The sequence below is a fragment of the Pezoporus occidentalis genome, unplaced genomic scaffold (genome assembly GCF_034315485.1).
Source record: "Pezoporus occidentalis ecotype Australia unplaced genomic scaffold, CSIRO_AGI_Poc_V1 ctg135, whole genome shotgun sequence".
NCBI classification, from domain to species: Eukaryota; Metazoa; Chordata; class Aves; order Psittaciformes; family Psittacidae; genus Pezoporus; species Pezoporus occidentalis.
The window spans coordinates 824895-837265 of NW_026913157.1; the positions used below are offsets into that span (position 1 = coordinate 824895).

Consider the following 12371-nt stretch of genomic DNA (forward strand, 5'->3'; position numbering starts at 1 on the left):
TTTTACACTGTTTCTAAGAAGTCTGGTTAGTAATAAAAGCTACTTCTGTTGTTCGGCTTTTTTTAAGACATTTCAGCATGTCCTATCCAGCAAGCACTTTGCTATTTCATGGCCTTTAAGAGACTTATATGTAAATTTCCCAGTTTAAATGCAGGCTAGAAGCTTCAAACATTATTCTTATCTGTAGTTGGAGACCTGTTCACAGCACATAAAAATGTATGAAAATTTCCTCCTGTAATTGGGTTTGGCATTTCTTGAAGACTGGGTTATTGAGGTAGACAGCTGTTCAGTGTCTGGATTTTTCAGTTACAATAGTAGATAATTTAAAATGTATATTCACAGAAGCAATTCCATGGAATTTCTGTTCAGATTTGTTTTTTACATGGAGGAGAAGCCAGGCTTGTTTTAAAGTTCATTCTTCCTCAGTTCTTCTGGAGTAATTGTTTGTATGTGAGAATCCTGATTATGAAGTAGTCATTTCTGCTTCAGAAGAGACTCTTCTAACCCTGGCATTTATTTAACAGGAAGGTGGTTTGAAATTGACTTTTCAGAAGCAGGGACTGTCTCAGAAAAGGCCATTTGAAAGTGAGGAAGGTGCACTGGGACAGCAGCAATACCTGGCTCGACTACGTGAACTCCAGAATGCCTCGGAAACCAGCCTTGTCAACTTCCCTAAATCACTCCCCAAATCAGGTATGTAAAATGTCAGAGGGAATAAGGGTTAGTATCAAATCATATCTCCTGGGTTCTTCAGCTCATCTCCCTGTGCAGGCAGTGAAAGTGGGGTGTTTGCAGTGTTGCTTACTCTAAACCACAGTGTGGAAAAATACTCTCCATTCTGTTATGGAAACTAGGCACCTGAGTTGAGGCATGAGGTTGGACCACATGAGTACTGTCTCACAGTGTCAGTCACTGTAATGTTCATTTATTAGAATGATTCATTTCTGTATTATAGTCACTCCCACAAGACTGGATAATGAAGTGCATCACTGTACACTCACAGTTATCAGTTTAATTCTGAACTCACTGTGGCTAGCTTCTAAGTAAAGATATGCCCATGCCAGTTTGCACTCTTTATATTCTTTCCTGTGTCTTGTGCAAAAAAGCAGTAGGGGACAATAGTCCAGAATCAGGTTTTGGCTTATAGCCAAAGCTTGTATCTTATTTTCTTTGAAAATATTAGTAGGCATACACTGACAAGTGAAAATGAACCTAAGGTAAGCAGCTACAATTTGGATTAAAATACTCAGAATTACTAGAGTTGGGTGCTTGATTTAAGCCAGCTTTTGATTAAAAGAGTGCAGTTCATTAAGGTTGTGTACATACATGGATGAGATTTCATTTAAACAAATATCCTACCCTTCACCTGCATTTTGTACTTTCTTGTTCTTTTTCAACACAGAATCATAGAATGGTTTGGGTTTGAAAGGACCTTAAGATCATCTGGTTCCAACCCTCCTGCCATGGGCAGGGACACCTAGCAGTAAACCATGTTGCCCAAGGCTCTGTCCAACCTGGCCTTGAACACTGCCAGGGATGGAGCATTAACAGCTTCCTTGGGCAACCCATTCCAGTGCCTCACCACCCTTACAGTAAAGAACTTGTTCCTTATATTTAACCTAAAGTTTCCCTGTTTAAGTTTGAACCCATTACCTCTTGTCCTGTCACTGCAGTCCCTAATGAAGCGTCCCTCCTCAGCATCCTTGTAGGCCCCAACTTGTTATAAACATATATTGAGGTTTATCTGCTTCTGTGCATGTGTGATATCAGCAGGTTTCATCAGCTCTCCTCCCTGTACAGATTATTTGAAGGGGGTAGAAGGACAGTAGTAGGAAACTTAGGTGGTAAAATGGCTTTTCAGCGCCTGATACTAACAGTGTTTTAAACAGTCATAAAACCATAGGCAATTTCTGTTATATATAACATGTAGAAACTATATGCACTTGCACTATATCAAGTAATTTAATTTCCTTTTGTTATTCAGCCAAGTTCTTTGTTATGAACAATTCAAGCATCTGACACTTGTTTTATCACATTATTAATTAGGCACTTCAAGTCACTTAACAGCCAGTGCCAATGGAGTCATAGCCGACAGTCAGCCTCCAGTCAAAAAGAGAAGAGGAAGGAGGAAGAATGTGGAAGGAGTTGATGTTCTCTTTATAAACCGAAATAAACAGCTTAACCATGTAAGTAAGCTTGATTTTGTATCCAAGAATAAGGTACAAATTACTGTTAATTCCTTAACTGAGCATAACCAGCTGTCAGCATGCAACAAAAACTTTATTATTCAAAACTGTTGGGTTTGGTCTTTTTTCTGAAATTGTCCACTGACAGTGCGTGACTACACAAATGAGAACTGGTAGAGTTTTACTAAATATTAGATATATACAACACTTGTAACAATTTTAGAAAGTAAATTCTAGTTTTGACAAACTGTAATTAATGTGTTATTAAAAACTTGATGTTTGACCTAGCAACACCTGACATCTTTAACATCTGTCACAGGACCTGATTGTACAGTGACTTAAAGCGAGCTGTTTATGGTACGAGTAGTCTCAGTCCTTCAGTATGTGCATAATGATCTGCAGGACTGTGACCTTCATTGTATCGTATATGAAATAATTGTGATGGTTTGTTTTCTTTGGAGAACTTTATCAAATGTCTTGAATTTCTCCAGGTTAATCCGGGGATTAACTCCAGTCAAGTTGCTTCAGGAATAAACCCAGCACTCACTCACACACAGTCCCAAGGCATGCTTGATGCAGAGAGTCCAGTTCCTGTTATTAACCTAAAAGATGGAACAAGGCTTGCAGGTGATGATGCCCCAAAAAGGAAAGATTTGGAAAGGTGGCTTAAAGAGCATCCTGGGTATGTCGAAGATTCAGGAGCTTGTATTCCTGTGAGTATTCCTTTAGCTCTGCTCCAGCTAAGTGGTAAAACATTTTTCACAGAATGTGTTTGGGATTTTATTCCATGTTAGGTGAAATTACTTCTGTTTTGTTTAGTAAAGGGAGAATGTTAATTTCTTTTTACATAGTCTAAGCTCCAAAAGCCTTCCTTCACCTTCAAAGAAATAATTGCCAAAAAAAGCAATACTAAGCAAAGACACTTGATCTTTGCCTAACGTCACCCAAGATTAAAAAAAAAAAATCATCTAGATACGAAAACTTACGTTACCCTGGTACTAATGATGGGAGCTGAAAATGTGTAATAGCATCTTCAGTGATGTGCCAGGGGATTAAAGACTTTACTGTGGGACGTATCTCATACCTACATTATGGTGCTATGGTAGTGATGTTTCTGTGGGTATGATATTCTCATCATGCTACCTCTGAACCTGAGATTTGGTAATGTTGAACAGAATGTAAGAAAACAGTGTACACAGTGTCTGGAATAATAACCTTATTTCTCCATAAACATGTTACAATACAAAACAATAGCAACATTCCTGACAATTAAAGCACTTTTGAAAACTGAAAATTACTAAAATAAAGCGATGGATAGAGGCACCAGTGCGAGGGTTTAGTGATGTTTACTGGGCTGCATATTGCATGATTGAGATTGGTAAATTAGTATTGTTACTAAAATATTTCTGAAATTAATGATGACTTCAAATGCCTGATTCAAGAGAATGCACGGGTTTCTTTGCATTTTTTTAAAGTTATACCAGAAAGATAGAGGGCTTTTTTATTTCTTTATAACAGAGGATGCAGCTGCATGATGGGAGGCCCAAACAAAAAAGACACCGTTGTCGAAACCCTAATAAACTGGATGTTAATAGTTTGACTGGTGAAGAACGTGTTCAGCTCATAAATAGAAGAAATGCAAGAAAGGTATTTATCTTACTGTTCCCATTCTGATGTTCCCCAGATGAAAAGTTACCTAAAAAGAAGAACCCCTGTATACTACACTTGCTAAAATACTGTGTATAAGTGAAAGGGTTTTGGTTTAAAGTTTTGGCACAGAGCAAGAAAGTCACAATCTTTCTGTAAATGTTTTGCAACTATGCAAATATGTAAGATATGGCTGGAAATTTACCCTGTAGTTTATGTTCAAATAGAACTGAAAACAATATATTGGAAGATTTGTGCCCTTGAGGTGCGGCCAGTGAAATACATGTTCTGATGAAAGCAGAAAATGTTTATATGCTGCTGTATTAGGGTCAGAAGCTTTGTGCATCTGTAGAGGAGGGTTAAGCAGAATTTTGAGAGTCTCTCATCTCTTCAGTGCAGTGAGACAGCAGCTCTAGAGGGGAACCTGTGTGGTGCTAGTCTCTTGAAAAACAGCCCCTGGGCTGCTCTACAATAAGCCATGCCCTGAGGACTCTTCTCAAAATTGACAATCAAGTAGTGAGATATTTGATCCCTGCTAGCTCTAAAAGTCTGTGTTTTCATGATGGCTTTTTCTTCTCTAATAAATCTCCATTCCATAATTGAGAATCTTGTTAGTTTATTAATCTTAATTTTCGCACTTATAAACTGTCCTGCACTTTTCTGAATGACCAGACTCAATCTGATTCATTTTCTTTTCTAAGTTCAGTTCTACATCTAGTAGCAGGTAATGAGGGGACCAGAAGTGGCCTAGAAAATGTGAGCTGCTAAGTTGCAGTTCATAGAGAGAACACAGTAGAAGCTGGAATTCTTTTTCCTTTCTTTTTTTCTACCATTTCTTCTTTCTTTCTGGATATTAACAATATGATTAATTTGAAAGCTGACTTTCCTGGGAAAGTCAGCTTTCATTAGGACATCCTGCCTAGCAATCTTGGCCTTTTTTGCATGAAAAAAAAAAAAATTCACAAGAGAAGCACAGTCTCTTAAGTATTTTTAGAAGTTGACTGAGAGGATAGAATATGACTGTTTAGTGGATAAAGGAAAGGTTTAACCGGATTGTAGTTACAACCTTCTTGCTAAGACTTGGCCACTATTGTTCTCTATTTATGGGGTTGTTCTTCCATTTATTCCATGTCTGAATAATGTCTAATATTAAACATTAGTCAGAATGTGAAATATTGAAGTTGCAAAGTACAAGTTTAATAGATGAGTTTGAGTTTAGTAGGTTTGGAACAAATCAAGAATATGTCACATATACCATGAGGAATCACTGAAAAGCTGTCTTGTACTCACTGATAATTTAAAGTTAGACTTTATTTGTATTGTTCTGCATAAAAGGCAAAAAATTAAATGGTGTCAGGTGTGACTGTTGCCTTTTCTTCTTATGAATGAGTATTTCCTGACTTCTGTCTTCTGCTTCCCAGGTTGGGGGTGCCTTTGCTCCTCCTCTGAAGGATTTGTGCAGGTTCTTGAAAGAAAATCCAGAGTATGGAGTGGCTCCTGAATGGGGAGAAGTTGTAAAACAGTCTGTGAGTATTTGCAGAACAAGATAACAATGACATGAAATGTATCTTAAAAACATGGCAAGCAGGAAAAAAGGCATTTCTGGTATTATATTAAATATGGATTGTGAGTCAATGGTTAGCTTTTTTCCGCCAGCTCAATTCCCTAAACTGGGTTGTTGGCACAGCTGTGAGTAGGAGGAAGGGAGGGACAGTGGCGGGCAACCCCAAATTAGAGATTTGGGTGAAAGCACTATCATACTGTGACTTTCTCATCTCTTAAATGTAGCCTTGAAGGTTTGGGAGATTAATATAATTTTAAATATTTATTTTACTTTTTAATTCATTAACTTTCATTGTGCACCTTTAATAAATTACCGTACTCAGTAAAAATTTAAAGCAGGCATTAATACAGCTATTTTCTACTACTATTATATAGCTGGTATCTCCTTAAGTGTCATTGGCTCAAATACGGTGTATGGTTCTGAGTTCATTCCCCGTTTGCTTTGAAGATAAGAGCATATTCTGAATTTTAAGAAGTTATATTGTATAATAATGGTTTCTCGTAATCCAGTTAATCCTTCATTCTATGTGTCTAACAGAAGTGAAGATGGTTTTGTCAATATCCTTGTGAAGTCTATTTCCTTGCCTACTTACATGTCAATTATGTCTATTAGTATAATACTAATATTCCTATTAGTAACTAATAGACTAAATAACTAATAACTAAATAATAGACATAGACTACTAACATGTCTACGAGTGTAGTAGTTTATGCTACAAAATATACTTATGCTACACCTTCAGCCTCTGGCAAAGAAATTACCAAGTTAAATGTTTTTTCTAGTTTGTTGTCAGCAGAACCTGTAATCTTTCTGTGCAGTTCTAAATGCCAGTCTTTCCAGTACCCTTGTGGGACATTCTGGTATGAAAATAGGTAACTAGGAACAGGATTAGACTGCAGTGAATAGAGGTATAAATAAGATCGGAGTTACTTCTAGAATTTAGTGGTTATCCACAAAACAGAAGAACAGAGCGTGAGCTGTGAATTCCTCTAGTTTCATTAGGCTAGTTTAAATTAGGGATATTTGCGGGGGGGGGGGGGATGAAAAAATCTTTACTGTAGTATGGAGGTGAGTAATAGTTGATCTTGCTGTTGCCATTTACAACAGAAATTTTCAAGATGGTGCATTTCAAAGAGAGTATTAGTGTCCATTACAAATCTTTCTTTATTGTTAGGTAGGAGGGCTTACACTGGTGAAGTAATACTGCGCAAGCCCTAAAAAGAAGTGCTCTAAATTTTATTTTAATAGAACTTCAGTGTTCATTAAGTTTATGGATGAGGTGAAATAAGAGGATGTTAAAAAGACACTAGCAGTAATAGAAAAAGCTCGGGGATTGTTGGTCTGTGTGGAATCACACATTTATATTTAACTTTAAATAGAGGGGTATTTTTTGGGTTGGTTTTTTTTTTTTTTCATTAAACTGACAGATTATTCCAGTGTGGTAATACCGTAAAGTAGTTCTGGTTTAGATCTTGAATTGAGATTACTCCTGTCATTAGCTGTATTTGGCTTGTTCTGCAAACAAACCTCTAGGGATGAATTAGCAGAGGGTCTGAGAAGATGCCTGTGTAGACCTCACTGTGGAAATGGGTGTTCAGACATTTGAGACCTGATAGCCCAGAGTCACCACAAATTCCAGTGAGCTGTCTGGAGATGAAGCTGCTATGCTAACATACCAGCATTATCTTTGACCATGCTACTGCATGCTGGGGTCTTTTGTTTGCTCTTCCTTTTCCATTCGTAAGCACTCAAAATCCTAAAAATATTCAATGTGTCTCTTGCAGGGATTTCTTCCAGAAGGCATGTTTGACCGTATTCTCACTGGACCTGTTGTGCGGGAAGAAGTGAGCCGGCGAGGAAGGCGCCCCAAGAGTGAGATTGCTAAGGCTACAGCAGCTGCAGCAGCTGCCACCGCTGCGGGCGTACCAGTTAACCCTCTGCTAGCTAATGGATTGCTTCCCGGAGTGGATCTGTCCAGTCTTCAGGCCTTACAGCAAAACCTGCAGTCGCTGCAAGTGACAGCAGGATTAATGGGAATGCCAGCTGGTTTAACTGCTGCAAGAGAAGCAAAGAACATGGCTGCCATGTTCCCCATGCTGCTGTCAGGGATGGCTGGATTACCAAACTTGCTAGGCATGGGAGGACTTCTCACAAAGTCTACAGAATCTGTTTCAGAGGAAAAAAAGGGAAGTGATTTAAAGGAGGCAGACACAAGGAAAGAAAGGACAGAAGATCAAAATACAGATCTTGGTGGTGAAAATTCTGTTTCAAGTTCTCCCTCAACATCCTCTGCTGCTGCAGCTGCCAATCCTCTCTCTCTAAACCCTTTACTTCTGTCCAACATACTTTACCCAGGGATGCTTCTCACTCCAGGCCTTAATCTTCATATCCCAGCTTTGTCTCAGTCTAATATTTTTGATGTACAGAACAGTGAAAGCAATGACAAAGGCTCAGCGAAGCCCACAGAAGAAAAGGAGCAAAATTCTAGGGTTAGAGATCAGGAAGACAAAGGGGGAACAGAGCCAAGCTCTCACAATGAAAACAGCACAGATGAGGGTTCAGAGAAAGCAGATGCTTCATCTGGATCTGATAGTACATCGTCTTCATCTGAGGATTCAGATTCTAGCGATGAAGACTGACCCCAGACTCTGCACTTAAATTATAAACTGATTTTGAATTTATTCTTTATTTCATTGTAAATAACCAGTGTTGAGTGCATCAATGATTTACTGACCGAACATTTCAGTATTTGTTTAGAAGTGCAAACTGCTTTCAGAGACGTTTTGCATGTAATATTTCTTGAAGTTCATAAGTTTCTGAACTTGTATGTACTATCAAATACACAATGGTGTAAAATTACAACAAAAGGCATTATAATTTTGTTGGGGGTTAATTTTATGAAAATAATGCTCAAGTAAGAGCTGTATATTTAATATATTTGCAGTGAACACAGAATACTTTATGCATATTATTGATTTAATTTGAATATAGTTTTACAGCCTCCTCGACACTTATAATTTACAGATCAAAACTCAGCAATAATTTGGGCAGCTAATGAATGTCATGAAAGCTGTAGAATCTACATCACCATCCATTGCTTTAATTACATGAAAATGCTCTAGTGTTGTGATGCACTGCTGTTTCCAATTCAGGTACAAGTGTGTTTAAACGAAGATAAATTTTTCCCAATCAGCCAATTAAACTGGCTACCTGTTACCTCAGCTGAGTTAGTTTAGGAAGTTTACATTGGTTTCTATTACTTGTTTTCAGGTTTTGTTTTGTTTTCTAAAGACATCCTGTATATCATGTTAAAATCTAAGTTACTTGAGATAAGACTGTTGGGTTTGTTTTTTTTTTCCCCTTATTACAGCTGTTCTTTTTTGACAGCAGTAAGGGGAAATTAGAGCAAAAACTGTCTTACCTCATGCTACTTGGCACCATGTAGATCTATTTAGTTTACACCTTGCAAAGTTTTGGGTCCCCTCTGCAGAATTGCAAGTCCCAAAATGAGGAGTAGTTTCCCCAAGACTCAGAAGAGGCAAACTTTCATAAAGTGCCACTGAAAAGAACTTTCAACACTGCATACTTCATGTAAAAATTGTTTGTTTGCTTTGTTTGTGTAGATTTCTATTTGTGTTTTATGTCATAAAGCCTCCTGCAGTTACCAGTTTTAGTAATGGTAAATAAAGTATAGATAGTTTTGAACTCCTTTTGAGTTTAAACTTCTCTGCAGATTTAAATCTGACTATTAAATATTACCCAAAATCATTTTTGGGATATCACTTTCCTATGTTATGCTGAGTTACCCACTGAAGAAAAAGCACTTTGAATAGTAAGGAAGACAAATTATTCCTAGAAACCACAGTAACGGGGCATAAGGCATCTGTCTAAGTCCAAATCCTTAGAACCCTTTACTGTATAAGATCTGTGTAAGATTTGATGTGTGATATGATTCCTCCTTCTTCTTAAGCTGCTATTACTCTGACACAGTTGAGGCCCAGATTCACATTTACGGAAGTTCTGAACTGACTGAAACTTCAGTTGACCTTGGTCACATCGTTCGTGGTCCAAGAATAGGAAAGTGTTAAGAGAAAATAAATACAGGTACTAGTAGAAGTTCATTGAAAAAGCTTTACAAAGGGATAAATTAAAAAATAATTAAAAAACTGTATATTTTGATATAGTTCTGTTGCTTGCTTGTACAGTAAAACAACTGTGTTGTTTTTTATCAAGAACTTTACCAATGAAATATAAGTTTATGTGCAAAATAACTAGCCCCATGATTAGAAGCAGTATTACATGTAATTACACAGCTATACAAGTACCATTTGGATTGTGGTGGTTACATATTTTCCCAAATAATATTCTGATTTTTGGCCCTTCACGCAGTGTCTTAGCAATAGTGAAAATTAAAAACTGCCAAGAGAAGGGGGTAGCAATTCTTCATCATGGGGAAAAAAAAACAAAACCTACTTATTTAATATTTTGCCCTTTGTAATATAGCACTTTTAAGTAACTAGGATTCATCTATGAAATAGCCAAAGTTTTACAAACAGTTATTAACTCAGTTTGCTGATGGAGTATGTCAACAATACCATCACTTCCCACCCCTCCCCCTCAAAACAAATCCTAAATCTTGTGGCTAAACCCTAATTTATATCAGATTTATGAAAGAAAGTATTTTCCTAATTATGGTCAAGTGAGTTTGGTTATCATTCTAGTGATTCTTTCTATGTAGTAAGGCAATTACAATTTCAAGTCATGAAGGCTGATGTAGACTTGAACGTTAATATACTGGATTTATTTTTAATCGGTTTGAACCAGAAGGGGAAAAAATGTCCCACTATCAATTAAACTATATGCAAATATGGTTGTATAAAGTTAAGGGTTATAAGGAAACCTCAGTAGAATTACACTAATACTGAAGTTAAAAGAATATCAAAGGTGATGATAAAGTGTGTGTTGGTAGTTACTAAAAGAACCTTAGCTGTTATTGCCTTGTATTTCTATCCCTTGTTTCAGGCTTCATGATCCAAGTCTTAGTCCAGGTTTTTTTCGGACATTTGCAATATTTGCCAGTTGTGTTCTGTGTAGTCTGAATTTGCTTTCTGTAGTTGAACAAGCGTCTTAAAAAGTCATTTGTAATTTATTGAATTACTTTCTATGATGTTCTATAGAGCAAATGGAAGTTTAATTATTTTTTATTAAACATATTCTTTGACTACCCATGATGTCGGCCTCAATATATGAAAATAATGCTGTCTGTGTAAGGATTAAACCTGTGGCTTTCAGCAGCAAAAGTTAAGTTTTAGTGTTACGCTCTAAAATAGAATATTAAGACTTTAGAAAAATCAAACCAAGGATGTTTTTCTGGGAATCAATTCCCTGTTAGTCTGGTGTCATACAAACAATGTAAGCAGTTATTCCAGCCTTTTCGTAGCTAGAGTCAGAAAGGAGTATATATGGTCTAGGTTCTGGTCTAAAAGTTGACTTAATGTGAAATAAAGATGCACCTGATGTTCCAGGGTGAGGATGTTGGCAGTGGAGTACCTTTTGAATCTTTCTCTTAAAATTCTGCATTACTAAATCTTTCAATTATGTACACAGCACTTACTACTCGTATTTTTCATCTATTTTATACAGGCCTGGACATTTCTCCTGAGAGTAAGTTGTCTTCTGGCTGTCAGGTGCTGCCTTGTTCTAAACTGTCATTGCGCTTCAGTGATTCAGTGGTATCCTTCTCACTCCTGTCTGAATTTTGTCTTCAGATGGTGATAATCCTGTCTGAGCTGCTGCTTTCTCAAATCTGTACACAGGTGATATAAACACACATACACATACGAGCATTGTTCTCGCATTCTCCTGTTTCTTTTTTCCTTGGAAGTCCTGCAGGTGCCCTAATAGTATTTTTTTAAAGTATTTTTAGCAGGTCTCCTAGAAAAATCATAAAAAATCATAGATTAAAAAATAGTAACAATTAAAAAACAAAAACAAGGAAAATCATGTCTTCTAATTTTACAACCAAATCTTCTTAGTCTGTAAATGAAAAATATAACCAGGACTTCTTTTTCAGTGAAACTTTTTCCAAGGAACAGACAATCTAGGCACAGTATTAGTGTTCCATTTCTTGCACTCCTTTGAATTTTTTTGGAAACAGTAGCTGGATGATTAGATGAGATTACTAACAATGTGTCCCAGCCAAATTCCTGTTCTGTTTGTTATATCTTGTCTACAAGAAAATTATTTCCGACATAATTGGTAATATATTTCTAGGTTTTTGGTCTGTCTGACAGTACTGTTACACTTTCAGAATGAACGTGTACTTCTTAATGCCTTCATTTAAGCTGTAGTGAGATGAACTGTAACTGCTGTACATGGTTAATATAAAGGAATCTGCAGCATATTGTTAAACTTGTGAAGCGGAAGTTACTAATAGTTGTATAAACAGTTTCTGATGTAGTTCTTTTACACTTGTAATTATCCTCAAGATAAGAAAGCTGTATCAGTGTAATAGGGGATTTACACTGCTGTAGTTGACCGGCATTTCATATTTTACATCTACATTTCTGAAACATTCTGTGGACGAGACTCATTATACAAGTGTAGCTGTGGGAGACTACAAAATTACTCTCCTCCCTCACCTAAATGTCCCTCATGTTCTACAGGCAGGTGGTATCATTCATATGCCAACAGTCAGAGAAAAGGAAATAAAAATACTATCATTCCAGAACTAAACAGTGAGAAAATCTCAATCACTGTATTTTATAATCACTCATTATTCGTAAAATGACATTTTTCTATTAAAATACAGCAAGGACTTCTGATGGTTAAGAGTCTCTGATGACAAAGGTAAGTTTCAGTTAACGTTTCCCTAAGAAAAACTATTATTTCAGGAGATATTTTTTTCTAGCTTGTAGTAATTAAGTACCTGTGAGAGAAATCTTTGAAAATACTGGCGATATACAGAGGAACGA

General features: G+C 36.8%; 1 protein-coding gene across 8 annotated transcripts in view; it reads left to right on the forward strand.

Annotated features, from left to right (window-relative positions):
• The window catches only part of CHD9 (chromodomain helicase DNA binding protein 9), a 92515-nt gene extending 81892 nt beyond the window's left edge, over window positions 1-10623 (forward strand). For 5 of the 8 annotated variants that reach the window (XM_062609113.1, XM_062609112.1, XM_062609114.1 and 2 more), the window contains 6 exons: window positions 525-693; window positions 2047-2186; window positions 2678-2899; window positions 3705-3833; window positions 5255-5359; window positions 7182-10623. In XM_062609113.1, coding sequence (XP_062465097.1) covers window positions 525-693; window positions 2047-2186; window positions 2678-2899; window positions 3705-3833; window positions 5255-5359; window positions 7182-8036 — 1620 coding nt within the window. In that variant the 3' untranslated portion in view covers window positions 8037-10623. Of the gene's footprint in view, window positions 1-524; window positions 694-2046; window positions 2187-2677; window positions 2900-3704; window positions 3834-5254; window positions 5360-7181 lie in introns of those variants that run through there. The other 3 variants (XM_062609115.1, XM_062609118.1, XM_062609119.1) reach the window with 3 other exon arrangements.
• Window positions 10624-12371: the final 1748 nt, after the last annotated feature.